This window comes from Eumetopias jubatus, unplaced genomic scaffold (assembly GCF_037043125.1).
Source record: "Eumetopias jubatus isolate StellerSeaLion01/CBP00866 unplaced genomic scaffold, mEumJub1_p1.0 scaffold_2, whole genome shotgun sequence".
In the NCBI taxonomy this organism is placed as follows: domain Eukaryota; kingdom Metazoa; phylum Chordata; class Mammalia; order Carnivora; family Otariidae; genus Eumetopias; species Eumetopias jubatus.
This window is the reverse complement of record NW_028274808.1, coordinates 63367581-63394924: the sequence shown is the minus strand read 5'-3', so window position 1 is coordinate 63394924 and position 27344 is coordinate 63367581. Positions and strand designations below refer to the sequence as shown.

Genomic DNA, 27344 nt, shown 5'->3' with positions numbered 1-27344 from the left:
AGAGAGCACAGGCAGGGGGAGTGGGAGAGGTAGAGGGAGAAGCAGGCTCCTCGCTGAGCAGGGAGCCTGATGTGGGGCTCGATTCCAGGACCCTGGGATCATGACCTGAGTTGAAGGCAGAGGCTTAACCAACTGAGCTACCCAGTCGCCCCAATAAGTGTTTTTTTTAAATTGAGGGCAGCATGTAATCCGAATGAAAATGTTCCAGGACGAGTGACAGATTCAGGTCTGAATGAGGTGCTACAGGACGCATGGCAGCAGGAAGTCTTTTGGTAGTGGTGGTGGTGGTGGTGGTGGTACCTGCTGTTAGGCTGATGGCAGTGTCTTTGATCCAGGAAGAGCTGCCCTGAGTGAACAGTGAGTCAAGTCTACAGCCCCAAGCTCGCTTGTTGGGAAAGAGACCTGGTAAACGCTAGGCAGTTGTAATACCGTAGCTATGTAAAGTTGGGATTGTGGATGGCAAATCCAGGATCTGAGGCCATGCTCAGTTGGGCAGGGCTTTAGGGCTCACAGTGTGGCTTGGTAAGCATGAGGATGCTTTGGGGAGCACACCACATTTAAGGCAGCAAGATTAATGACAGACTAGAAACACTGGTTGGGCTCCTAATAAACTTCACAGTCTTGGTCAGGATTAGTTTAGGACTGAATTGGACTGAACTTGAAGATCTAAGGCTTTTAACATCTTCAGCTAGATGAGGATAGATCAGGTAAGGATTAATAACCATTTCACTGCTTCTTTATACATGGCTTGCTCTTTCCCTTTCTTATTTCTAAAGGTATTGAGCTTTCCCATTTTTCCAATGCCAGTGTTGATCCTTATGAATTCCAGTTTTCAGTGGTAATTCATTAAAATTTTATGGAGCATCTATTTTATGCCAGGCAGTATCAAGTAAGACAGACAAGGCCCTTGTCCTAAGAGCCTTTATAGCCTGTTATTTTACAGGGTAATAGGTGTTTCTAGTGACTGGATAGTTGTGTACGTAATCCAGTGCGCATCATTCCCAGGACCTAGGTCTCTAAGTGATAGACTTCTAATCAGAGGATTGTTTGGTGAGCATGAAATCATAGAGAAGGGAGGTTACTTCAAATGGATTAAGGAGGGCCCTAATGGACTATCATTCTACTTCAAAACACATCTCTAGTGATCAGGAAATTGATCGAGCGCCATCAGATCCAATGCCTCTCTCCTCTGCATGCTACCCAGAAAAACTGACAAGTCATTTCTCTTTAGATGACCCATTTCTGAACATTTTATTATCTGGTAGATGTTTTTTTTACCTCCAGGCCCTTCAGGCTGTAAGGAACTCTACCAGCCATAGTGGCTCATTGAGGTCTGGATTCTTAATTAGAGGGTAGGGCCCCAGAATTTTGAATTCTCATCTGTCTCCATATAGAGATTGAATAATAAGAACTGTTTTGCACTTCTGTTAAGAATGATTTCTTCTGACAGAGACTATAACTCTACACCTGGTTATGCATTATCCTTAATTACAGTCACATTCCAGATCTGCCCTTTAGTTATCTTGATTGAATGACCATTTTCCATTCTCAGCCACACAATTAGAAGTTGCTCATGTACCAAAGGAGTTCAGTAGCAGGCTCATCTTAAGGGTGAGCAAAAACATTTATCTTCTGAGCAGTTTTGTAAATGTTTTTCGTTTAAATTTAAATCAAGTATATTTAAGTTACTGTTGAACAACTCAGAAAATAATGAGGAGCCCCCTCAGATTGGCTCTCTGCTAGAAAACCTTCATGGGCTAGTGGACTCTGGTTAATTATTGTATCAGAATTCAGAGCTCAAATTGTGATTTTAACCATTGATTTCAAGAATGGCCTTGAGTAAGACATTAACTTTTCTGGTTTTTAGCTATTATAAATAAAAGCTGATAATGCTTTGACACCTCACAGAAATGCTGTGATATATGAAATATGCCAGTTAAAGCTTATAAAAATATTAAAGTGCTCTGTAAATGTTGAGCAGAAATAAGAAACGGGCAGCAATAAAAAGTCTCGTGACCACGAGGAAGAAGAAGAACACACTGAGATTGTTTGGGATCACTGGGTAAAAAAACAATGGCTCATGTAACCTTTCCCTCATTTTTTATAAAATAAATCTTAATTTGCTGTAGATTTCTCTCCACCCAACAGGATTTGTGTATTTGGGTTAGTGTGGAGACAGCACTCTGGGGTGATTGCAGTACCAATTTGTAACACCCTCTTCCATTGGTTTGACAGGCAGTGGTTCAAGAAAAAGTGCTGTTTTTCCTAGCACAGGTTTTGGAAGCCTTACTGTTTTTCCATTTTTATGTTCTGTTTCTCTTATGAGATAGAAAGTAGTTCTTTGTGACTAAAAGAGTTTGGCAGATGATGTGCTTAAAACACAGGTTAAAACTTAAAAAACCCATAAAAATGTGTTGAATCAAACTTTCAGGATTAGTGGTTATTTATGGGATAGTAGTGGGAAATCCTATCATTGAAGTGAATTTATCTGACATTCTAATACTCAGAAAACTGGTAAACTAGTATTTTATTGCTTTACCAGAATTGTGATAATTTTAGTTTATTATTATCCAGAGGCACAATAATTTTATATTAATAATTATAAATTTAAAAATTATTTACAATTGAGTTTTGGTGTTAATTGCATTTTATTATATTTTAAGTCTGAACTTGGTAATCCTCATAATTTTATTTTATTTATTTATTTTTTTAAAGATTTTATTTATTTGACAGAGAAAGACACAACGAGAGAGTGAACACAAGCAGGGGGAGTGGGAGATGGAGAAGCAGGCTTCCCGCCAAGCAGGGAGCCCGATGCGGGGCTCACTCCCAGGATCCTGAGATCATGACCTGAGCCGAAGGCAGACGCTTAACAACTGAGCCACCCAGGCGCCCCTAATCCTCATAATTTTAATCAAAATACTTGACCAGCTAGAATATCTGTTCTCTAGTCATTCCAATTAAATTATGTTTTACTCTGTATAAGTTAAAAGTATAGGATAAATGAAAACTTACTTAAAATTTAGTATGGAGGAAGCCATTGGAGGTCAGCTAGTTTGAGAAAAATCTAGAGAGTTTATCATAAGAACATGTTATAAAATTTAGACGGGCATCAAACTTGAAGTGGTTTTTTAAGCTAGGTATTAAAAAGCTAGGTATTCAAGAAATATTAATAACTAAGGTACTTATGGCTTTACATTATTAAAATATATAATTTTTAAAAAATATTTTATTTATTTATTCCAGAGAGCGAGAGAGCCAGAGAAAGAGAGAGCGTGCAGGGGGAGGAGCAGAGGGAGAGGGACAAGCAGACTCTGCGCTAAGCACGGAGCCCGATGCAGACCTCGATCTCAGGACCTTAAGATCATGACTTGAACTGAAACCAAGAGTCAGATACTTAAGTGACTGAGCCACCTAGATGCTCCTAAAATATATAATCTTTGAAGGTGTCCACTGTTGAGTCATTTTGTGATTGATATTTTAATTAGCTTCATGTGGTATATAAGAAGAATTTTATCTTGATGAGCAAAAAATCGCTCCTTCCTGATTGTGATCTAGCATCTTTTTTTTTTTTTTGTGATCTAGCATCTTATAGCAGTGTCGTAATTTGAGCAGGGAAAAGTTAGATATACATCAGAGTCCTTATTAGGTGGATTTTTTTCTTCATGTTTGACCTATGCCTCATATTGTTTATGTTTAGACCTGTGTGGGGCAAAGCACATCTGTGTCAGGCTTGCTGCCAGTGTTCAGGATCCCGCTCTCCAAACCAGTTTAGGTGGTGAGAGCCTAGAGTTGTTGAATTGTCTGTGGTTCTGGCATATTTAGTTTGAAATAAGCCAAAGGTTTTATAAATCCTAGCATTATTGACCCACAACTTTAAATAATATTATTACTTTTTGGACTTCAATGTCATAATTCCATTGTCAGGTTAGTAAAATTAATGTGCTTCTCATCATCTAGTTTAAGTATACATGTGTCTTTCCCCAGGTTATATGATTCATTTTTTGTGAAAATAGAATATAGCTATATTACTAACATTTCTTCAAAAGCTGTTGTTTTAAATTAACTTTATGAATACTAGTATAGAAATTTGGTTATGTAAATACATTTGATATATTTTCCTTTATTTTCTTATTTGGGGTTCTGTCAGGTAGGATTTTTGTTTTTCATTTTAAAAATTTATTTCATAATTTATAAATGCCTTCCACTGACTTCTGGTGCATCTTGGTGTGGGCCTAAAGCATTCTTTTTTTTCCTCTAGTGGGCTATTGTATACATGTTCAGTTTGCTAAGTTTTAACAAATGAATACACCCATTAATCCGCACCCAAATCAGGATATTGAGCATTTATAACCTCAGGCCTCTTCCTAGTAAATCTCTCACCTCTGACTCCAGGCAACCACTGATACGATTTGTTATAACAGATTAGTTTTGCCTGGTATTGAACTTTGTATAAATAGAATCATACAGAATGTATTCTTTTGAGGGTGACTTCTTTGGCATAACAGAGCATTTGTGAGATTTATCTGTGTTGCTGCATGTTCCAGTAATTAGTTGCTTTTTATAAATGCTGAGTATTCTGTTGTATGGGTGTATTGCAGTTTAGCATGATGATGGACATGTATTTAAAGTTTTGGGCTGTTATGAATAAGACTTAAGACACTTTGATAAAGGACATTGAGAAACACATATTCTGTAATTAAGCTCTGGTTGGGGTCAGGGAGAGGCTAATAAGTAAGATGGATAAAGTTATTTAATTGCCTATTAAAAGGGATTTGTTGTTGTTTTTTGCTTGACATGTGCTTTCTTATGTATTTTCTCACTTTTCATTCTCCAGCAATAATTTGATCTTATAATCTCCATTTCATGTCAAGCCTAGGCTTTGACAAACAGGGTTGGGAGATGATACATGAATATTGATTACAGACAGGGTTGGAAGGAGAGAATATATAATCATGCGACAGAAAAAGAGTTGTTTGTCCAAGAAGTATATGATGTGTGTGAGTGTTGGTGTGTGTGCGCATGAATGGGTGTCCATGTGTTTTGATTTAGCGTTATGTTATTTGTGAAAACAAAGAAAAATCTTTAAAAAATATTAGCGGTCTCTTTGGTCTTGAAAAAACTCCACTGAAATAAACTTCGTAATCGGTGGGGGTAAACTTGCTTGCTTTGATTTCAATTTTTAAAAAAATATTTTTGGGGCCTGCTGACAGTTCTTGTTGGTCCCTGTTTTCTTCGTTAGACAGTGGATTGATGCCTCAGTCTCACCACCCTAAACTAACGAGTTTAAATTCTGTGGTGAAGGTGGATGTGGAGTCAGTGATAGTCTGTTAGTCTGTTCTTTATTCATGAAATTCTGAGGTTGTGGAAAGGAAGAATCCTGGAGAATACAGAGGAGATACAGGGAAAATTTTGATCTATGTAATAGGAGTAAAATGCATGATCAGTCAGTCAAGCGACTAGTAGTCATTTTTTTTTTTTGATTTGAGGTGATTTTAGAGAGGAAGGACTAAATGAGAAGAAATTTAAGTGGATGAATGCCCATAAAAGACAGCAGAAATAGAATAAAAAATACTCATTTAGGAAGAAGGGGCTGCCTACCTTCCATGTTCCAGTCACTTTGCTAAGTACTGATCTCATTTAGTTTTTCCAACATCCTGGACAGAGAGTTGTCTTTTTACAACTTAGAGAATTGCAGCTAGGGAGGTTAAGCGATTTTCTTGGATCACACAGTTACCGTGGAGCATGTCCAGCATTCAAGACCAGTGTTCTCTTGAGCCTGTGGTATGGTTTCCGTTCTCCATTCTTTTCATACTAACTCCATTCTGCCCCTGAGGCTTTTTTGGAACTCAGCGACAGGTTGGGGATTAAAATCTATAGCTCTCAAGTCCTCCAGTGCTTCTGGACTTTAGACTTTGAGATATGAAGACCACTTTGAAGGGCAGCAGTGCTGGGATGGTGGAAATTACATATGCCCCTACTAAATGTAAGCACTGCCTGTTAGAATTCAAGCTCTAGGATGGCTGGTATATTTGTCCATTTTGTTCACTGCTGTATCCCTAGAACCTTAGACTAGTGATTGGACCGTAGACTAAATACTCAATAAATATTTGTTAGGTGAATAATGGGGGAATGCCCATAGGATAGGCCTGTTTGATGAATAGGCCCTGTTTGATGGATAGAAGCAGAGCCAGGCAGGAGGTCCTGGGAGAAGAGGAGGAAGGGAGTCTGGGAACAGGCACTCTGCGTTTTCTGGGCTGGGACCCCGGAGGCAGGATTTTAGCCCCTGGGAGAACTGGTCCATGCACAGTAAAGTCGGACCAAGTTACTGATGCCCACTAGGGAAGGATCCTAGTTAGAGGCCCGTGGGCTGGAGCTTGGTCTAGGAAACAAAGCATCAAAGTGTCCAAGGTCGCATTAGCACTGACATGAAGTTGACCAGGTTGAGCTGCTTCTAGTTAGAGCTGAGAGATGTTCTCTCTGATTAGAGACAGGATTGGATCCAGATCCAGTGCTGCCAGCTATAGAGCTGACAGATGTGAGGGCAGGGAGCCAAGCTGTTCTTAAAAAAGACCCGTGCAACCGCTTTCTTTACTTATGTCCATTATGTGTTAGAAAAACTAAATCGTGTGGAAATGTTCAGTTACGTGTTTTTTCTGTCTCAACATTGTTGTACTAACAAAGTTCCATGAGATCAAAGGAACTTGAATGTTAAGTTTTTCTAATATAATAATAGGTTAGAGCTAGCTGTGTCCCTCTCATTTTATATTATATGTTATTGCAAATATTTTAGAAATATTAGTTTTTTAAAACCATTATTAGTCTCCATTGTCATTGAATATAATATTTTATCATGTGGGTTTAACATAATTCACCTAGTTGTTGCCATATTGCTAAATCTGTAGTTATTTCTGGTTTTTTCCCTATTCTTATAAATAATGCTAAAGTAAAATTCATGGAGGTAGCCTGTTCTAGTTTTTGAACTGTTTTCTCAGGGTAAATTTTTGGGAACATACTTCCATCATCAAAACCTTTAAACTTTTATAATTTTTGGTAACTCTTGATGAATATTGCCTGTTTCTTTTCTAAGAGAGTTAACTAGTTTACAGTGAGGGCAAAAATGTGATAGGAGCCAAGGCTTACTATCCCTTGGCCTGAATATATGTGGTTGAAAGTATCAATAGTCAGGTGCCTGGGTGGCTCAGTCAGTTAAGCGTCTTCTGCTCAGGTCATGACCCCAGGGTCTTGGGATGGAGCCCCACATCCGGCTCCCTGCTTAGCGGGGAGCTTGCTTCTCTCTCTCCCCTTCCCCCTGCTCATGCTCTCTCTCTATCTCACTCTCTCTAATAAATAAATAAATCTTAAAAAAGAATATCAATAGTCATAAAATGCTCTCATTATTTTAATTCATATTTATTTAATAAGCAGTGGGATATCAAATATATTTCCTGTTTTTGTATGCGGTGTTTGTTCTTTTTCAAATTGTCCCTGATTATATCTTTTACTTTGGGAATATTTGATCAAAAAAGAAAGCAACCTTATGCTTATTGTAAATGATCTGGCATAGAACATCATCTTGTGAGGGAGAAAGGAAATCCTGGCATTCTGTTGTTATGGGATTGAATGTTCGATTCAATCCAAGAAGAAACTTTGAATTAGAGCTAATGTGCTCCTTTGCCATGTGCCAGGCACTGTGTTGAATGGTAGACCAACTTATTTTTTTTCAACAACTCTATACGGTAGGTGCTATGTTTGTTATACATTTGAGCCACTGTTGAAGAAGTGAGAGTTTTAGAGAAAACTTAGGTTAAAAAGAATGGAAAAAGCAGCTGTAGAAAGGATAATAGAGGAGGGGTAGTTTTCAGCCTGTGGGAAAGCCACATTGCCCACATATTTCCTCTTTCTGTACTACTTTTGCCTTTCTGCCTCATTTATTATACCATTGGAAATGACCTCAATTACAGATGTATTCTGCTTAAGAGTCAGCCTCTCTTAAAACTTTAAATATCCTGGAAGGTGATACGTTATTATTGTTATTTTTTAAAGATTTTATCCATTTATTTGACAGAGAGAGACACAGCTAGATAGGGAACACAAACAGGGGGAGTGGGAGAGGGAGAAGCAGGCTCCCCGCGGAGCAGGGAGCCCGATACGGGGTTGGATACCAGGACCCCGGGATCACGACCTGAGCCGAAGGCAGATGCTTAATGACTGAGCCACCCAGACGCCCCAAGGTGATGCATTATTAACCATTAGTATGAATTAATAATAAGACGGCTTTCCTTTTGACTTTGCTGGCAGTAGCTACCCCGAGGGATGGAGCTTGGGACGGGGGGGGGGGGGGGGGGGGGGTGGGGGGGTGGGGGTGGGGGGGTTGGGAGGAGGGGGGTGAGGTAAATCTATTTAGAGGATGAAACACTTAGCAGTCAGGAAAGGCGGATCTGTGTGGGGAATCATAGCTGGGTGCACAGAGCAGAGACCAGCTCGTGGTGGTTGAGATTTAGGGTTTTGAGACTGGAAGTGTGAATGAGGTGGCAGGATGCCATGGTCAAACACTTCCTATTTCAAAACTCTGCACCCAGCCAGGCCTACATCCCAGAAAGAGGAAGGAAACTCTTTCTCCTTCTTTCCTGAACCCAATGCCCCATGAGGCCGCAGCAGTCAAGTGGTATATTAATTGATACTGTAATTTATAACTATTTTTAATACTGTTTTGTGACTAAATGAGCATCAAGAAGCCAGTTGAAAAAATAAACTTGTGGAACATGATTTATTTATAATTTGGAGACTAAATGCAGATTTTAGAAGATGTATAGTACTGAAAGTTATAGGTTATATTTTATAATGAGATTTTTTTGGTCCAGCAGCATATAGCTTCTTTAAGTTTGGGAATAATTTCTTCTCTCTCTTCATGTCTTTTGAACTGCTGTTTCTCTGTTTTTAGGTCATTCCTGGCACACAAGGCCCTTGCTCTTTATTTTTAAAAGATTTATTTATTTATTTGAGTGAGAGAGAGCACGCTTGCGCTAGAGTCGGGGGAGGGGCAGCGACAGAGGGAGAATGAATCTCAGGCAGACTCACTGCTGAGTGCAGAGCCTGATGTGGGGCGACCTAGGCTGAAGTCAAGAGTCGGACGCTTAACTGACTTGAGCCACCCAAGTACCCCCTTGCTTTTAAACAGACAGGTGCTTTTGATATGAATATAAATGGCTGGGAAATTAATAAAAACCTTTTTAACAGTACACTCATTGTAAAGTTAATAGTGGCTGAGCTGTTTCATGTTTGCATGTTTTCATAGACATCTGGAAATCTTGTGTATGGAACAGTCAGACCCCTTGGTAGTCTTTTCTAATAAACACACTGCTAATGGCTCAGGATTTAAAAGACTAGATAAATTATTTCCCCCTATGGAGTAAATGCCCAAGCTGAAAATAAATTGCAGATCCTAATAGCCAAGCAGAAGGAGTGTACTTGTCTAAGCGAAACATCTTATGTGTAATTTGGCTTGTCAAACAAAGTGAAGTAGGATGAAAGCATCTTACTTTAAAATGTGCAGCTGGTGTACGAGTGTCACACGAGTGCTAATTGTTTGTCTCGGGTGTTTTCCATGTCTGGTGTTCCACTTGTCTTCTCTAATCAGTGGTAGCTTTTCCCCTGCTTCTTTGTTCATTGCAGAGAACGTCTCCACAGTGTAAAATGTTTAGGCTTTTATTGTCTCCGTATTTTGGAAATCACATCTAGGTGAAAATAAATTTTTCCTATTTACCAAAATAATTGATTTGAAGTTGTTTATTTAATTAGCTGGTCATGTTCTTTTACTTCGTGTTTTTCCCGGCACTTAAAGATAATGCTTTTCACATGAACAAGAAGAATAATGTGTAGAACCTATGTAACATTCTACAGAACACTAGTTGGATGATCATAGGCCTTTGAGACTCATGGTACTCAGAGGACAGGCCAAACTGAAGCCATGTCTGGTGAGTGGTGGGTGATAATCACCAAATAAATAGCTGCCTTTACCATTGCTACCTTGGTTAGAATTCTAGAGATCCAGATGTGCATTCTTGTACTTGCTTTCCACCAGGACCATCTGAGGAGGCTTATGAAATGTGTCTCAGAACTATCTGCTTGGGAATAAAGAGGGGAAGCATTTAGCTATCATCTTTCTTTGGACCATTCTTCATAGGTCAGGGCTGGCCCCACAAGTGTTTCCCTGAGCTTCCAGATGGTGCAGCTGTGAGTCCCCAGTGCATGTCCTGGCTGGGACACCAGAGAGAGGTATGGTAGGAGGTGGGGGTGGGGGGGGTGAGGCTCTGTTAAGTTACATTTTCATGGAGGTGATCAAAGTCTCCTTGGGCCTGGTTGCTGCAGTGGTGGCTTCAGCAAGAGGTAGGGCTCAGAAGATTTGCAGTAGGACACAAGTGTCCCATATAGACACATTCTAGAAATAGAATTTGTATTTCTGGGTCAAAGGACATCCAAAATTGTATCTCTTTTAAAATACAAATACCCAGGAGAATACATTCCAATTGATTCATTTATTTTGCATCTAGATATTCTTCTAGTACCTGGGGCTATAATGGGGGTAAAACAGATATGACCTCACAGGCCTAGAGCATATATTCTTCTGCAGGGAGAGAGACAGTAAACATGGGAGCAGATACATAAAATAATTTCTGACAATGGTAAGTGTTACAAAGCAGATGAAGCTGGTGTGATGCTGTTAGTGGTGACCTGAAAGGGACTGAGAGATCATGGTGAGAACACCAGGGTCTGAGTGGAGAAGCTCAGGGTTGATAGAATAGAACTAAAAGGGAATGTGGAAGAGGCTGCTGGAAGGAGAGGGAGGGCTGGACCCCAAGACACACTGCCAGCTGTATATTTTTCCTTAGGCCTCAGCATAATCGAGCGGGGCGCCTGGGTGGCTCAGTCGTTAAGCGTCCGCCTTCAGCTCAGGTCATGATCCAAGGGTCCTGGGATCGAGCCCTGCATTGGGCTCCCTGCTCTGAGGGAAGCCTGCTTCTCCCTCTCCCACTCCCCCCGCTTGTGTTCCCTCTCTCGCTGTGTCTCTATCAAATAAATAAAAATCTTAAAAAAAAAACACAACATAATCGAGAGAGATATTTCAGTTTTTGGAGTGTGGCCCTCCCTCAGTGTATATACTGTATGGGAATTAATCACTTTTCAATTCTTAGACTATATCGTTAACATTTATATTATATAACAAACAATTGCTTTTTCTTTGATGTTTTAGAATACACTCTAGATCTTAGAGTGCCTTTGGGTTATTTTCATCAATCTCAACGTTAATGTGGAAAATGGAGCAAATGGAAATTTTCCATTAGGTCATAACGCTATGTGGCTGGAGGTTTATTGTGTCAATATAATTCCACTTCATATAAGAAGAAGCACTGTTCAACTGCACCTTTGCTCTAGGGAGCTCAGAAAAATTAGTTTTTAAGGCATAAATTTATTCTTCAGACCTCTTAATTACAATGCCCAAGATATTTTTGTGACCTAAATAGCAAATTAAGAAACCACCTTTTACATTGCTAAGGTGTTTCCCACATTTGTTACTAATAGTAAAGTTTATCCACTCTGTAGAAAATATGCCATGGGATTGCGATAGCTCCAGATTAAAGCATATCCTTCTTTTTTGGTGATAGGCAAAAGCCATAAGAATCAGAATGAGATCACATATTGAAAGATTAGAATACTAAATGTGATCTCCCAAATCAGAGGTTTCTAAAGTTTAGTAATTTGTGTGTCACCTTCATGATTTTGCTATATTCTATACTGCTGGCACTATTAAATATTTAATGTTTTTATGTTGACTCAATTCTTGCTTAAATAAATATACTTAAAAAAAGTTTATATTATTGAAATAAATAGAGGGTAACTTTAAAAACCTACTCCTAACTAATGACATAAGAATGTTTCTCTGGGTGCCATCTAAAAGCATTATACTCGCTCTGGTTAATGCTGCTCTCATAGCAGACTCGATCTGTCCCATACCAGGTGTGTGACCTTGGGCAAGTTACCCAACTTTTCCAAGCCTCTGTGTTCACTTGTATATAAAGGGGGTAATGAGATATTATTGCCTGCCAAGTGCTTAGCACAGTGCTGATGTAGCAGTTGCTCATTAAGTGGAAGCAATTACATGAATGTATTGTTGAAGTGATTGTTGTCTTTATTACTCTTGCTGAAAAGAGAAGTATTGGAGATTTGGAAATTGGACAGACATTTCCATTCTGCACCTATGGAGAGGGCTCAAGGTAGTGGAAAGAACTGTAGACCAAAGAGTTGGCAAATTTGATGATATTCTTAGCTTTCCACTGACCAGCTGTACCACTTGGTCCAGTCTTTTGGCTTTTTCTAGGATTTGGTTTCTTTATCAGACGAATTAGAAGGTTTGATTTGATTTGATCTCAAGGCATCCAGCTCATAGACTGTCAGCTGTTTGAGTGGTTCTGATTGTGGGATATGGTTCATCTGAAATTAGCACTTTTTATTTTGTTTTGTTTTTGCTGGCTATCTAATAGACAAAGTAATCTAGAAAGTTGGTGTGCCCCTGGCTGCTTTCCTGTTTTCATTATGAGCAACTGATGGTCACCATGGGTCATGTTAGTAAGCCTGGGCCAATTATTCATTGTTTTTGAAGCTGTATGTAATTAATAATTAAGCTATTAAAATTTAGTCCTAATAAAGTTACATCATAAAACTGAGGCATTTTTAAAGGATTTACTGACAGAAAGATATTATGAATAAACTTGTTTTATACATTTGACTAACACTTAAGGTATATTTAATATATATTGTTTGCCAGCCATGGGACCACTTGACTCATCGTTGCCATTAATTAAAAGTTATATGTGAATTTCCAGATACATGGCCTACGATTGAAATAACTTTTCTGTCCCTGGTGTATATATTCCACAGTTTTATGAATTTCATTCTCCTGATAAGGTAGATCTGGGCTTGGTAGTGATGAAGTTGAAGGTAAGGAAGCAAAATAAAAATTTTAAAAGGCTGCTGTAGCTTTTTTAGATGGATGTGTATATAAGTGAGGGCGTACTTGTGTATGTTAGCATAGTATGCATCAATTACTGATTTTTTTCACTTAAGAATATATCTTAGAAACTGTCCCATTCATATAGCTTCCTCATTGTTTTGAATGACTGCAGAGCATTCCATTGAGTGAAGGGGATATAAGTGTTTGAATCAGTCTCCTTGAAATGGACATTTAGGCTTTTTCCTAACTCCTGCTGTGATTCCCAATAGTGCTGCAATGAATGTCTTGTGCATGTGAGATTTTGTGCATTTGTTAGTGTATCTGTGGGTTAAATTGCTGGGTTGGAGGATATGTGCATTTGTAATTTTGACTGATACTGGCAAATTGGTTTTCAACAACGTTGAGTCAGTATACACTCCTACCAATAGTGCATGAGTGAGCCCGTTTCTGCTCAACCGCTTCCCCCCTCCAGGGCTCCTGTCTTTCTATATTACCACGAGTTTGAATACTACTTTCTCACACTGTATTGTCTGTGGGAAAATGCTAACTAGATGGGTGATCGTTAGTATTTGTGCAGATTTCACAGAGATTAAATCTTACACTGAAGACCACTTTCTTAACTGTATGTGTTTGCTGAATTAAATGGCAGCACTGTTAAACATCTTGGAATGTACTTTACGTTGCTTCAGAGCACAATTATACCAGTGTAGAAAAACCTCCAATTTGCAAATTATCAACAACTAAAGGTTTCCATGGAGATCATTCTCATAACATAATGAAACACACTATACATATTATACAAAAGGTTTGGCTATAAACAGTATTATTGGCATTTTGTTTTTCTTAAATTCAGAAGGAAAAGGGCACTAGATACTGTTTCTATTTTTTTAGAGAAAACTAATATTAGTTGGTGAAGTTGCACTAAAAACACATGAAATTATTCTCTCAGTCCTTAATTCTGGCCATTTCATTGTGTACATGTGGGTTAACTACACATGCAGCCTCTAGATTGGGAGGTAAAACTTCTGTGATTCATTTAAACAAGTAGACTAGTTTGTGTTACAGAAAGACATGAACACACTCTTTCTTGTCCACATTTAGGATTTATTACATTGGTAGAGAAAACTTATAAAAGATATCCTAAACTACTGTTTCTTTTCTCTTTTTCTCTTTGGTCTACAGCTTGGCATATATGAGAGTCAATTCCTGAAGGGACTTAGGTTTTATTTATTTTTTTATGCTAATGTGATCTTTTCTGAAATCAACCATTGTTCTAATAGTTGAGTTTTATTTTTTTCTTTTGGCTTTTATAAAAGAGGAGCAGATGTTCAAGAACTTCTTTTTTTAATGAAGCTTTCCTCTTTAATTTGACTTTCAAATGTACTTAGCATAGCTTCACACTAATTTGCTTAAAAGGAAAAAAAAATGTTTCCATTATTGACCTATTTGAAAAGCAGTTGTGGTATTGGATATAGTGTTTATAGTGAAGATACTGGTGAGATCCCATAGAAAAACTCATAATTAATACAAAATGTCTTGGAATTATTCAAATACAAATTAAAAAGTTAATATTAGGTAATTATCTTTTGTGTTTTCCTTTTTAGCACATATATTACATTTTAGAGAAACTATCTGATTGTACTGAGACTGTTGAATTTAAAATTGTTCTGTCTCCTAAGGAAAGTAGTTTGTTGTGTTATTCAGACAGTGGAAGAGCAAAATGAGGCTTTGTTGTGGTATGTATTACTTTGGGCTCCTGCCTTCCCCACAAATCAGTGAAGGTCATGACTGCTTGGATTGAGGGGAAAAAAAAATTTTGACTGAACCATAGCACTCCCTATCATCCTAATAATTTATGTTTTTAAAATTCAAAGGTACATTTTGTTTATGCTTATCAAAAAGAACGATTAATCTAATATCTGATATCTCTTATATTTTTATGACCAAGAAGGGATCTTTGAAAGATTCTATAGAAATTATGGGAATGTGGGGCATCGCCCTTTTTGCAAATAATTATTCCATTACTTCCATGGAGTATTCGGGGCTGGATGCAGATCATAAGTTATGGCTGCATGTGTTGTGATCTGTATAGGAGTGGTAAATAGTGTTCCTCTGTCCACCTGCCTAACTGGACTGACTTGTGTGTTGCAGGTACTTCTCCCAGCAGCTGGTCTGTTACAGTTACAGGATGTGAAGAAGACCTGCTGTGAATTTTTGGAGTCTCAGCTTCACCCTGTCAACTGCTTAGGAATTCGGGCTTTTGCTGATATGCATGCATGCACAGACCTCCTGAACAAAGCCAACACTTATGCAGGCAAGTGGAATAGACCTCAGCTGAGTTTGAGACAGAGGAATCTGGAACTCTTGAGTTCTGATAGGATTCTATAGTGATTTTTAGAAAGTTGTGTCATGTTTCTGGATCAGGACTTTATAATAATACATTTAAAATCTTAACGATGTGTGCTCGCTTTGGCAGCACATATACGAAAATCTTACGATGTATTACTGCAGAAATGAACCATGTTTATAAAATTCTGAACTTAAAAAAAAAACCTATAAATTGGTATTGGGCCTAAAAAATAGAATAGATAGTTTTATGCAAGTATTGAATCCCTATGTCTTTTTCTTTCAAATTGTCAAATTAACATACATACGAGAAAATATTTGCATATGAAATTAAGTCATTTAATCTCTGTCGCTTTGTGTCCCCTTTTCTTGAATCCAGCAGAACAATTTTCTGGCTTAAAAATTTTCAAGGTGTTAAAGTCTAGTTGCCTTTGGGCAGAGTGGAGAAGTAGATCCGAAATATAGGCCTCTTTCTCCTTAGACACTAGTTCTCAGGACCTGCTGGCACCCTCCTGTGGCAGAGGGCAGCCCATTGCTGTTGTCAAGGAAGCCATCACTTTGGTTGCTGCATAGGACCTTCTGATCCCCTGTATCTCCATTTGAGGAGCAGAGTTTCTTGTTATTGTGTTGGATTTAGGTAAAGTACACAAAAGTAACCTATAGTTTATTTTGCTCTGAATTTATAAGCATTTTAAAAAATACATATTAAAGGTGATTCTTAGGAAGTTTCTAATTTTTTTAACCATCTTTGGGAAGATAAGCCTGGTGGAAGTTATAACCCACCATCTCTGTCCTGTATTTGTGAGATCCAATAAGAACAGTTACTATAGAACCTTCCATGACCCTGCCCCTTAATATGCTTGAGAACCCCAACTTCCTCCAACCTTCAAATGCAGGAGCCCCTTGTCTAAACTCTGCTCCATGGTGCTTACTCTGATGAGTAAGGGACACTCTAGCACATTGACCCGGATAAGAGGGGGGTGTGTGTGTGTGTGTGTGTACATGTGCATGCACAAAGCACTGGAGAGGAGTAATGCTAGCATCCCTATTGTATTTATCAAAGAAATAATGGTAAGTGGTTAGTTGGAGAAAAAACCCTGCAGTGCTGCAGTGAAACATAATATGTCCAGTAAATTTGAATTTTATAGATTTCTTTGGGGTGACCTGATTAGTCAGACTACCCTTTATAAAATTCTTTCAGTGGGAAGATGTGATCTGAATTTCAGAAAGTTAATTTACAGGTGAACTTTTAGCACACAACCCTTCTGTAAGTTGGGGAATGCCTATAATATGTAATGATATTCATGTAATCCTTCTGAGTGGGATGAGACATTTTAAGAAAAACCAAAGACAAATTTGGATTCACTGATGTGTTCCAGTGTTCTTCAGCTGTTCTTCAGCTAAGTAGAAAATTTTCTGTCTAAATTTGTAAGATCCATTAACTCTAGACATAATGTGCTTGTTATAAGTGATTTATATTGGGAGAATGAAGGAGGCTTATATATTTTTTGATAATTTTTTCTGCATGAAACAGTCACTGTTAAACATATCTTTCTTGGGCAGCTAGTTGTCTCATATGACTTGATACACGTTATTGACTTTTAAGAGATAAGGAAAGGGACTGGGAACAGAATGAATAAAGCAGGACTCATGCAAAAGATGTCCACACATAATTCACAGGATGTACTGGAACTCTTAGTTCTGTTCCTGTCAGAACCAACTCATGTACTGTGTGCTTAGAAGATTTTTTATTAGATTTAATTCTTTCTCTTATTTAAAATCTTAAATTTAGTGTGGTGTACTATAAAATATGAGTTTGTAGAGTCCTTCATAATTATGCAAAGAATTTTTTGTGGACAATTTAATGTCATTTTTAGTAAAATTATAAAGAAAAATTAATTCTTAACTTTTTTAAAGATTTATTTATTTATTTTAAAGAGAGGAAGTGTGGGGAGGAGGAGAGGGAGGGAAGCAGGCTCCCTGCTGAGCTCGGAGCCCCACTTGGGGCTCTATCCCATGACCCACGAGATCATGACCTGAGCTGAAAACCAAGAGTTGGACGCTCAACAGACTGAGCCAGCCACCCAGGCGCCCCTAATGCTTAATTTTTAAAGCACTATATTTTATTTTATTTACTTTTTTAAAAAAAGATTTATTTATTTATTTTAGAGAGAGAGAGAGAGAGAGAGAGAGAGGGTGGGGAAGGACAGAAGGAGAGGGAGAGTTAGAATCTCAAGCAGACCCTGTGCTGAATGTGGAACCCAACTCAGGGCTCAGTTCTCACGACCTGAGATCATGACCTGAGCTGAAACCAAGAGTCAGATGTTTACCTGACTGAGCCACCTAGGAGCCCCTAATGCACTATATCTTAAATCAAAGTCTAGTAAAGGATATACTGCTTTTATATCATGCTTTTGAATCTTATATTTGCTTGAGTTTATAAGTAACATTTTACAACATCTTTTATTATGAAAAATTATAACACACGCGAAAATAGAATAGTACTATTCATCAAACGTTAGGAGTTGTCAATTCATGAAAAATCTTGTTTCAACTATATACCCCTCTGTTATTAACTATCCCCCTCTTCTGTTATTATTTTTTATTTTATGTTTTTTTATTTTTACATGTAAACTTTTTAATGAAATCCTATATATATATATATATATACACACACACACACACACACACACATACATATGTATATGTATATAGAAAAGTACACAGTGGCAAGTCTCCATCTTGATGAATTTTTACATCCTCTTGTATTATTTGAAGCAATTCTGTCATTATTTCTTATCTATTTCATTCTTATAATTTTAAAGAAATAAAATCTCAGTGACCAACTTCATATAATGAAACTATTTCCATATACTTTGGTATATTAATAACACACTTTCTAAAGTAAATAATTCAGAATAATCCTAAAAAACAGTTGTTTTTCCTAGTGAAAATACCTGATTGTTGTTTATATCTTACGCAAATAGGAGGTGGGGAGGTAAGGAGTTCATACGGGAAGATAATGGTCTTTTTTTCTGCCATGAACAAATAATTGTTTAGTCCTTCCTTTCTTTCTTTTTGCAATTCAAGCACTTTATGCATCCAGAAAATCTACCCAAACTCCTAAATTACTTTCAAATTCAAATCATAGAGCATGTGGAAAGGTCTGGGAGAGTGAAGGGGGACAGTGGCAATTAAAGAAGTTAATACCTTCCTTTTTCATTTTTCTGTCCTAGACAGTAGGCCTGTGACAGGCCTTTCTAGGCAAGAAAGAAAGAGAGAAAGGAAGGAACATAGAGCAATAGAAGGGTTCATACATACATGCTTACAGGCATGGAAAGAGAGGGGAGGAGAAAGGGGGGCCGACAGAGAGAAAGGATGGGAGAGGAAAGAAGGCTTGTTTAACCTCAGGGTACTTTCTGATCCCAAGCATGCCTGGAGCACTCCTGTCCCTTGAAAACTCACCAGAGGGTGCCTGGGTGGCTCGGTTGGGCGACTGCCTTCGGCTCAGGTAATGATCCTGGAGTCCCAGGATCGAGTCCCGCGTCGGGCTCCCTGCTCAGCAGGGAGTCTGCTTCTCCCTCTGACCTTCTTCCCTCTCATGCTCTCTCTTTACCATTCTCTCTCTCTCTCAATAAATAAATAAAAATCTTTAAAAAAAAAAAAAGAAAACTCACCAGAGATTCTAGACATAAGATCTGCCTCATTCCTTTCTCTTGCAGAGTGGAAATGAGTTCTCTCGTGTGTATTATAATTGAATTAAATTGTACAGGTATAATGAAAGAATTAAGGTGCTCCGTGGAAGTCTCTTCTATGAACTCATGCTTATTTTTCATAATACCACATTTTTAAAGAAAGTAAAAATGTGAGAAACCAGTGGGCGGGGTAGAAAGCCTGAGCAGGGAGGGTGTAAATCCTTGCTCCTTATCCTGCTGCACTCTCGTGGCTTTGGCCATGTGGTGCTGGCAGTCACAGCCAGTCACGCTGGGCCATGCGGCTTCACCAGGGCCTGTAGTGACATGTTCTTCAAATCATAGACAGCTGATGGCGACCAGACCAGCCAGGTTAAATGATCTGCATGTTGAGGCATGGTGTTCTGGACTGTAATCAGCTTTTGTGATGTGCTTGAATGATTATTTTCTTAGCTAAACAGCTAGATGAAATTATTTTTGCTGCATGCCTAAAAAAGAAAATTTTCACACCTAATTTCAGGTTGTAGAGACTTGTTTGGATAAGGCTAGCTTGTGGATGCTTTTACTTCCCATGTGTTTTGAGCGGTGTCCATATTTTAACAGTTTTGCAAATCACGAATACCTTTGTTTTTAGCATTTTCTCCAGCATAAAAATATGGAGGAGATAAAAACCAAACTTATTAGTTTCAAGGCATTTTAATAGTCCCAGACTGTTTTGGAAGTTAGGTTTTAATTTTAACTTGAAATATGAATTTTGTTTAGCCTCTGTGTTGACAAACAAAAGTTGCCAGTTGTGGAATTTTAAGAATTTCAAACACATTTAAGGGAAAGAACAGTTTTAGATTCTTAATCATTCCTTCATTTCACCACTCCCTACACTAAAAGTTTGAGAAGCTACTTACTATCAGTTCTTAGTGATCTTTGGGGAGATTTGCAGTATCATTTTCAAGCCAGTGTTCCAGCTGAAATTCTGGGATTGGTGAACACTCAGCATTCCCCAGTACCAGGAAAACCTGAAAAGAAGTCTTCTCCAGTCCCTGATATACTTTCAATTTCTTTCTCGTCCTCCTCTTGCTCTTAACCCTGTCGTCTGTTTACATCCTGGCCTGAACTGCCCTACTTTTAGCCTTTCCACCATGCTTGCACAATGACCACACTTTTTATATGCCCAGCTGTTTTCATGTGTGTTCCTTCTCCCTTTGTCTTAAATGAAACTTTGTTTTCCCTCTAAACCTGAGAATTGGGGGCAAACTTCTTTAGAGGACCACCCTCCCAACTCGCCGGGGAGGTGGGTAAAGGGGTACGACTTCAGACTGTTGTTCTGTCCCTGTCACCATCCTCCATTCTGCACCGCGTGACTGGCAGCCTGCAGCATTCTCTGCAGCCTGTTCTCTCTCCTGACCTCCATGTCTGCTTCTGTCTTTGACACCTAGGTTGTCTCCTCCGTCTCTACTTCCTCTCTTTTGCCATCAGCAATCTCAGGATCTATACTGTTGGCTTGGTTGAGATTCCCTGTTCTTAGTTGCTTGTGGCCACCATCTTTCCTCCATAAACCCGCCTGCCACCTTAAACCTCAGTTCCAGGGCATGTTGAACCTTGTTTGTATTTTGAACGCCTTGTTGGTATTTGAAACAGCTTTGTGCTGACTATATTCCTGCCTCCTCATGCTCTTGTATTTCTTCATAAATCTGCTCTCTAATGTCACTTAACCTGGCAATCTCTTGGCCCTTTACCTGGCAATCTCTTGGTCCTTTAGGCAATGGTCAGTCGTTTCAAAACTACCTTCTTTATGTGCCTGGCTTTACCCAGGCTGCTGTGGGTGTTAAAGAGGCTCAGTGCAATTTAACCCCTGCTTGCAAGGAGTTTCTAGGCCAGTAATATTCCACTTATGCCCAAATTCACTGTGTCTTGATTATGTCTTATTCTCTGTAAAAGTAGTTCCTATAACATTTTATTTGGTTTTTTTTGCAATTAGTTTGCTTCAGTCATTTGCCCACCATTCTATAATTTAGGCTAGGAATCACTGCTTAGGGTAAACATCTGTCAAAATAAGCCCATGATTTTGAAAGCTGCCCTTTTGAAAGAAACTTGTGTTGAGAGAGTGGTTTTAATAGTAGCATTACTAGCCTTGACTATGTGATATGCATACTAAAAACTAGTTGCTGATTATCTGAGGGTCTTTGCAATGTTAATTTACTGATATGGAAGATTCTTCCTTTGGAGAACCATGAAAGCATTTGATATACAGTGCTTCTTGATGAATTCATGCCGACTTAATTGATGCTTCTTACAAGAATTAATCATTTTTATATTTTTACATTCATTATGGTCCTCATTTGTGTCCTAGTAAGCGACATGCAATCTCTCTGCTCTGCTTTGGGTTGACAGTTTTCTCATTCAGATGAGTTAGCTGTTTCTGGGTTTCACCAAAGCTGTTATGTGTTAATGGAGCTGCTGGAGATCTATATGTAATTTTTTTTTTCCTAGAGACTAATAGTATTCAGAATGAAAGAATCACAGAGTATTAGCGCTTGTAGGGACCTTAGTGGTTATCTAGTCTAACATTTATTTTATTAATTAGGATAATGAAGACCAGGGAGATTTTTATTTTTCCAAAAACACTTTGTCTCTCAGGGATAAGCTGTTTGTGGGTCTAAAATATGTTATTATTCATGCACTTACCCTCATTTCTCAGATGGAATTCTGCACTAGGTGGAATATAGAGGAATTATAGGAATTCTTCACGGCACTTAATTTTGATCAAAAAGGTGTTTGGTGTTGGGAAATCAAACATAAAGCATACTTTGTAGCTTATCGTTGGGTGCAAAACTGATCAAGCAAAACTTTAGACTTTTATTATTGATTTCATTGGGCTTAATTTAGGATGAGGGACCAGAGCTAACGTGCCTAGTAGACCTTGTGTGACAAATCCTTAAGGATTGTCTTTCATTTCTTGATAATCTTATTTTAGGTGCAGAAGGGAAGCAAACAGGAAAGTTCAGCTGTCTTAGAGAGTGAAGAGAATCCTTATATATAAGGAAGAATATGTATGTATATCATATATGCACAATAGATATGTTTAATGTGTATTGCACATTCATGATACAGTCGTACTGCTGGGAATTATGCCCTCCTGCAGTTGTGGGATTTTTCTACAGAAAAGGAACTGATTATTAAATGTCGGCATAACTAGGTTGGCTTTATTCAGTAGCAGTGATAAACTAGTAAGGGCAAGTTACTGAAGTCACAGTGAAAGCTCTCAGAGTAATTTGTCAACATGTGAGTGAAAGGATTAGAAACAATAGTTGAGGTTGGTAAGGGAGAACCATGGTAATGAAGATAGAGAGGGGGTGACTGAAGCCAGACTGGGGATATGGAAACTAACCCTGGATATGAGTAGAGGAAACAGACCAAACTCTGACATGATCTGCCCTTTAGCATAACTTTTTGAGTATTTTGTGGGTGCATTTTACTGTGTGCATATTTATTCCAGTGTGCAGTAGCTGTTATTTTGTACTGTACCTTACTGAGGTGCAGTAAGCTTAATAAGAATTCATTCAGTGAAAAAGAAGAATTTCTTATCTTGGCTTTGTGACAGGTATTAGACTTGTAGTAGTCAAACCAATCCAAAGATGTTAGAGTTTTAGCTGATAGTGTATTCAGTAACAATACTGTAACTGTGTCTAGAAAGATGTAAGGTGGTTATCTCATTCTGTTCTTCCTGGGTCAGATAATTATCTATGAAACTGAGTTCATTTTTAGGTTATGTGTTTTGAGACAGACTGACAAATGGAAACCCTGAATTTGGATCCAGGATTATGGTGAAGACCCCAAGTGATATTATACAAGGAATACTCAAAAGACTTAGGAGTTTATGGAGTTTATAGACCCTGAGAAGAAAATTTAGGAGAATATAATGCTCTGACTAAGCCACCCAGGCATCCCGAGTGTGTGACTCTTGATCTCGGGGTTGTGGGTTTGAGACCTACATTGGTGTAGAGATTACTTAAAAAAATAAAAACTTAAAAAGTTTAGAGGGGCGCCTGGGTGGCTCAGACGTTAAGCGTCTGCCTTCGGCTCAGGTCATGATCTCAGGGTCCTGGGATTGAGCCCCGCATCAGGCTCCCTGCTCGGCGGGAAGCCTGCTTCTCCCTCTCCCCCGCTTGTGTTCCCTCTCTCACTGTCTCTCTCTCTCTGTCAAATAAATAAATAAATCTTAAAAAAAAAAGAATGATGTAGTATCCTTCTGTATCTCTAACTACAGTCTTTAGCTTAAAATCTACCTTGTTTGATATAAGAATTGCTACTGCAGTTTTCTTTTGCAGTCCGTTGGCATGAAAGATGGATTTCATCCCTTCACTTTCAGGCTGGATGTATCTTTAAGTTTAAAATGAGTCTCTTGTAGACAGCATATGGATGGGTCCTGTCTTTTTATCCAGTCTGCAACCCTGTGCCGTTTTATGGGAGCATTTAGGCCATTCATGTTGAGAGTGGTTATTGAAAGATATGAATTTATTGTCATCACGTTGCCTGTGAAGTCCTTGTTTCTGTAGATTGTCAGTTTCTGTTGTATATCACTCTTGGGGTCTTTCTCCTTTTACAGACCCCTCTCCCCCTTAATATTTCTTGCAGGACCAGATTAGTGGTCACATATTCTTTCAGTTTATACCAGTCTTGGAAGCCCTCATCTCTCCATCTATTTTAAATGACAGCCTTGCTGGATAAAGTATTGGCTGCATGTTCTTCTCGTTTAGTACCCTGAATATGTCTTGCCAGCCCCTGATGGCCTGCCAGGTCTCTGGATAGGACTGATGTTATTCTGATGTTCCTCCCTCTGTGCGTAAGGAATCTCTTCCCCCTAACTGCCCTTAAGATGGTTTCCTTGGTTCTAAGATTTGCGAGTTTTACTATTACATGCTGAGGTGTTGGCTTGTTTTCCTTGATCTTGGGAGGGGCCTTTCTGCCTCTAGGACACGAATGTTTGTTTCATTCCCCAGATTAGGGAAGTTCTCAGCTACGATTTGCTCAAATATATCTTTTAGTCCTTTCTCTCTCCCCCACCTCAGGGATCCCAATAATTCTTACATTGGAACGTTTCATGGTGTCACTTATTTCTCTAATTCTGTTTTCATGGATTTTGAGCTGTTTCTCCCAGGCCTCCTCTTTTTCCTTTTTTTCTGTCAGTTTGTCTTCTAGATCACTAAATCGTTCCTCTGCCTTGTTTACCCTAGCTGTTAGAGTATCTAGATTAGATTGGATCTCATTGATAGCATTTTTAAGTTCTGCCAATTCAGCTTTCGTTTCTGCCCTTAGAGACACTTATGTTGCCATTAATCGATTTCTCCATTCTGGCTATGGGCTTTGTAACTGTTACCCTGAAATCCATTTCTGACATCTTGGTTATATCTGTATTCGTTTGTAAATCTGTGGCATAAGTCACAATCTCTGAGTCTTTACTATTTTGGGGATTCCTCCTCTTAGTCATTCTGTTGAGGGGTGGTTGTGGGAATGTACAGAGTCCAAATTATTGACCACAACCCAAGCAAGATGTACCTTTTTTACAGGGACCTTAGGGTTGTTGGCCTCTTGTTCTCCCAGCCTGTCTTCTGGGGGAGGGGCCTCCTGCACTGTTACTCCGGCAACCCTGTTTGGGCAGAGTTGCCCTGCCTCCTGTCGGGGGGTATAGGCTTAGTGAAAACTGTTTTGGGGGGGCTTTTGTTCTCTGGCGGTTTTCCCTGGCGGCTTTCTGCATCTCTTCTGAGAGTCAGAGCAGAAAAGACCGTTTCCAACTCTCTGCCTCAGAGCAGAGAGATCACAGTCTGTTCTTCAGTGAGCTCTCCAGGCCACACTATCTCCGTTTCTGTCTGTGCTGCTTAAAACTGCAGCGTCCTGGGTTGTGCGCCTCTCAGCAGCACTCCGAGTCCTTGCCTCCAGGTCAGGGCATATCTCTACCCTTTGTGCTTCTAAAACCGCCAGCCTCCCCCAGTTCGCACACACTCCGGGTTTCTGTCAGGGGGGGCCGCCCTAAAGTCCTTTCCCTGCTGCTACCAATCTGCGAATCTGTGTCCGGTCCCCAGCGCGGGAGGCTGTTGCTCACTGGCGGTGTAGGATCCCGACGGGTCAGCTCCCTCCCCCTTCCATTTATCCTTTGATATCTTCCTGCAGAACTGCTTCATACCTCAAAACCAACCGCCTGTGATATTCTGTTTGTAGATATCCAGATCTATCGTCTTACATCTCAGGCTGATTTCGTGGGTGTTCAGAGTGGTCTGGTAGATATCCAGCTCAATTCCAGGGACCGGTTGAAATAGGGTCCCCTACTCCTCCACCATCTTTTCCCTTCCTCTAAAAACATTTGTTTTTAATCATGGTGGCATAAGACATTCTTCATTTTTGCCCCCCCCCCATGCCCCCAACAAGTATTCTGTATCCATGCATGAACAAAGTGGCTTTGTGGGACCTGTGGGGTTCAGCACCGTACACCAAGGGATCCAGTGGGAGTCTTGCCTACTTGTGCGTTGCATACTAGGCAGACAGTCCCCTGTCTTGGTTGTGGATTCTGAAGTGACTCATGAACCCATTCTAGCCCCTCTTGACCACAGTCAGGGAGCTGCTGGAGAACACTGACCTAGACAGTCACCTGTGGACAAGAGGAGAGCCTTTGAAGAAGTCCAGGTTTCTAGAGGGGAAGATCCAGCACGTATCAGGGAAAAAAAGAAGTTTGGATACATTAGAGTGGGTTGGAACAGTTTGACTTTACCCATATCACCCCCTCCCCAAGGTGTACAGCTCAGGGCCAAGAGAGATCTTCCTCAGTCTGCAATTCTTTAAGTTCAGAAAATGGAGAGTGAGTGAGCACCGAGGGACACAGTTCTACTAACTGCGTGGTGGACTCCCATCAAAAAGCCTACCCACTAGCTGCTGGGAAAGCCTCCCTCTCAGATCCTCTCAGCAGACCCATAGGCACCCCCACCCCCTGTGTGCTATGCCCCCCACCACCACTATGTGGCCAGTTTCCTGTTTGTGCTTTTGTAGGAAGAGGCAAGAGTGAGCTTTGGAAGGTGACATATAAGCACATGCAGCAGGCCCAAATCTGTGGGCCAGGGAGAGACCACAAACTTCAGCTATAGCACCACCTTTGAGAAAACAAAAGAGAGGCTGTGAGCACTCAGCTTGGTGTGTTGCAGGATGAAGACAAGCATACAAGCTTAAGATTTCTTCCACAAAAGGGAATAAGAAGCTTAGAGCAGATATATCCATAGAAGGTCCAAGAAATCCTCAGAATCTCCAGCAGGGCTGAAGGCAGTTATTACTCCCCTGAAGATAGCAAAGACTGGAGGAGATGACTGCTACTTCAAAGACAGAGACAGCAGCACATAAGTCCAAGAAACATGGAAAATCAAGGTAACATGACACCACCAAAAGATCACAGTAATCTTCCCATAACCAAATGCAAAAACTTTGAGATCTGTTATTTTCCTGATAATGAATTCAAAATAGCTGTTTTCGGAAAACTCAGTGAGCTTCAAGAAAACACCAATAATTCAGTGATTTCAGGAAAACAATACATGAATAAAATGAGAAGTTTAACAAAGGGAAATCATAAAAAAAAAGAACCAAATGAATTTTGGAGCTGAAGAATTCAGTGAATGAAATGAAAAATGCAGTTGAGAAGGTTACACAGAAGAAAGAATTAGGAAGTTAAAACTATGCAGTCTGAGGAGAACAAGGAAAAAAATGAAAAGGAGTGAAGAAAAGCTGCATGATCTATGAAATTCCATTAGAAGGACCAAATGGTGAATCGTTGGAGTTCTAGAAGAAGAAAGGGAGAAGGGGATAGAACGTTTATTTAAAGAAATAAGGGCTGAGGTGCCATGGGTAGCTCACTCTGCTAAGCGCCTGCCTTTGGCTCAGGTCATGATCTCAGGGTCCCAGGATCGAGCCCTGCATTGGGCTCTCTGCTTAGCGGGGAGTCTCCTTCTCCCTCTGCCCCTCCCACTGCTTGTGCGCGCTCTCTCTCTCTCTCTCTCTCTCTCTCTCTCAAATAAATAAATCTTAAAAAAAAAAGGAAAGAAGGGCTGAGAACTACCTAAATCTGTGTGAAGATTTGGACATCTAAGTTCATGAAGCTATTATAGGTCACCAAACAAAATCAACTTAGAGAAATTTTCTCTATGACACATTACACTAAAACAGTCAAAAATCAAAGACAAAGAGATAATCTTAAAAGAAACAAGGAAAAAAAAAAGCTTGTAACTTATAAGGGAGCTCCTATAAGGCTATCAGGGGGATTT

General features: G+C 39.4%; 1 protein-coding gene across 1 annotated transcript in view; it reads left to right on the top strand.

The window, feature by feature from the left end:
* Window positions 1-27344, top strand: part of KLHL2 (kelch like family member 2) — a 96896-nt gene that overhangs the window by 38459 nt on the left and 31093 nt on the right. Inside the window, exon 5 of the mRNA XM_028104395.2 lies at window positions 15164-15326. Coding sequence (XP_027960196.1) covers window positions 15164-15326 — 163 coding nt within the window. The remainder of the gene's footprint in view (window positions 1-15163; window positions 15327-27344) is intronic.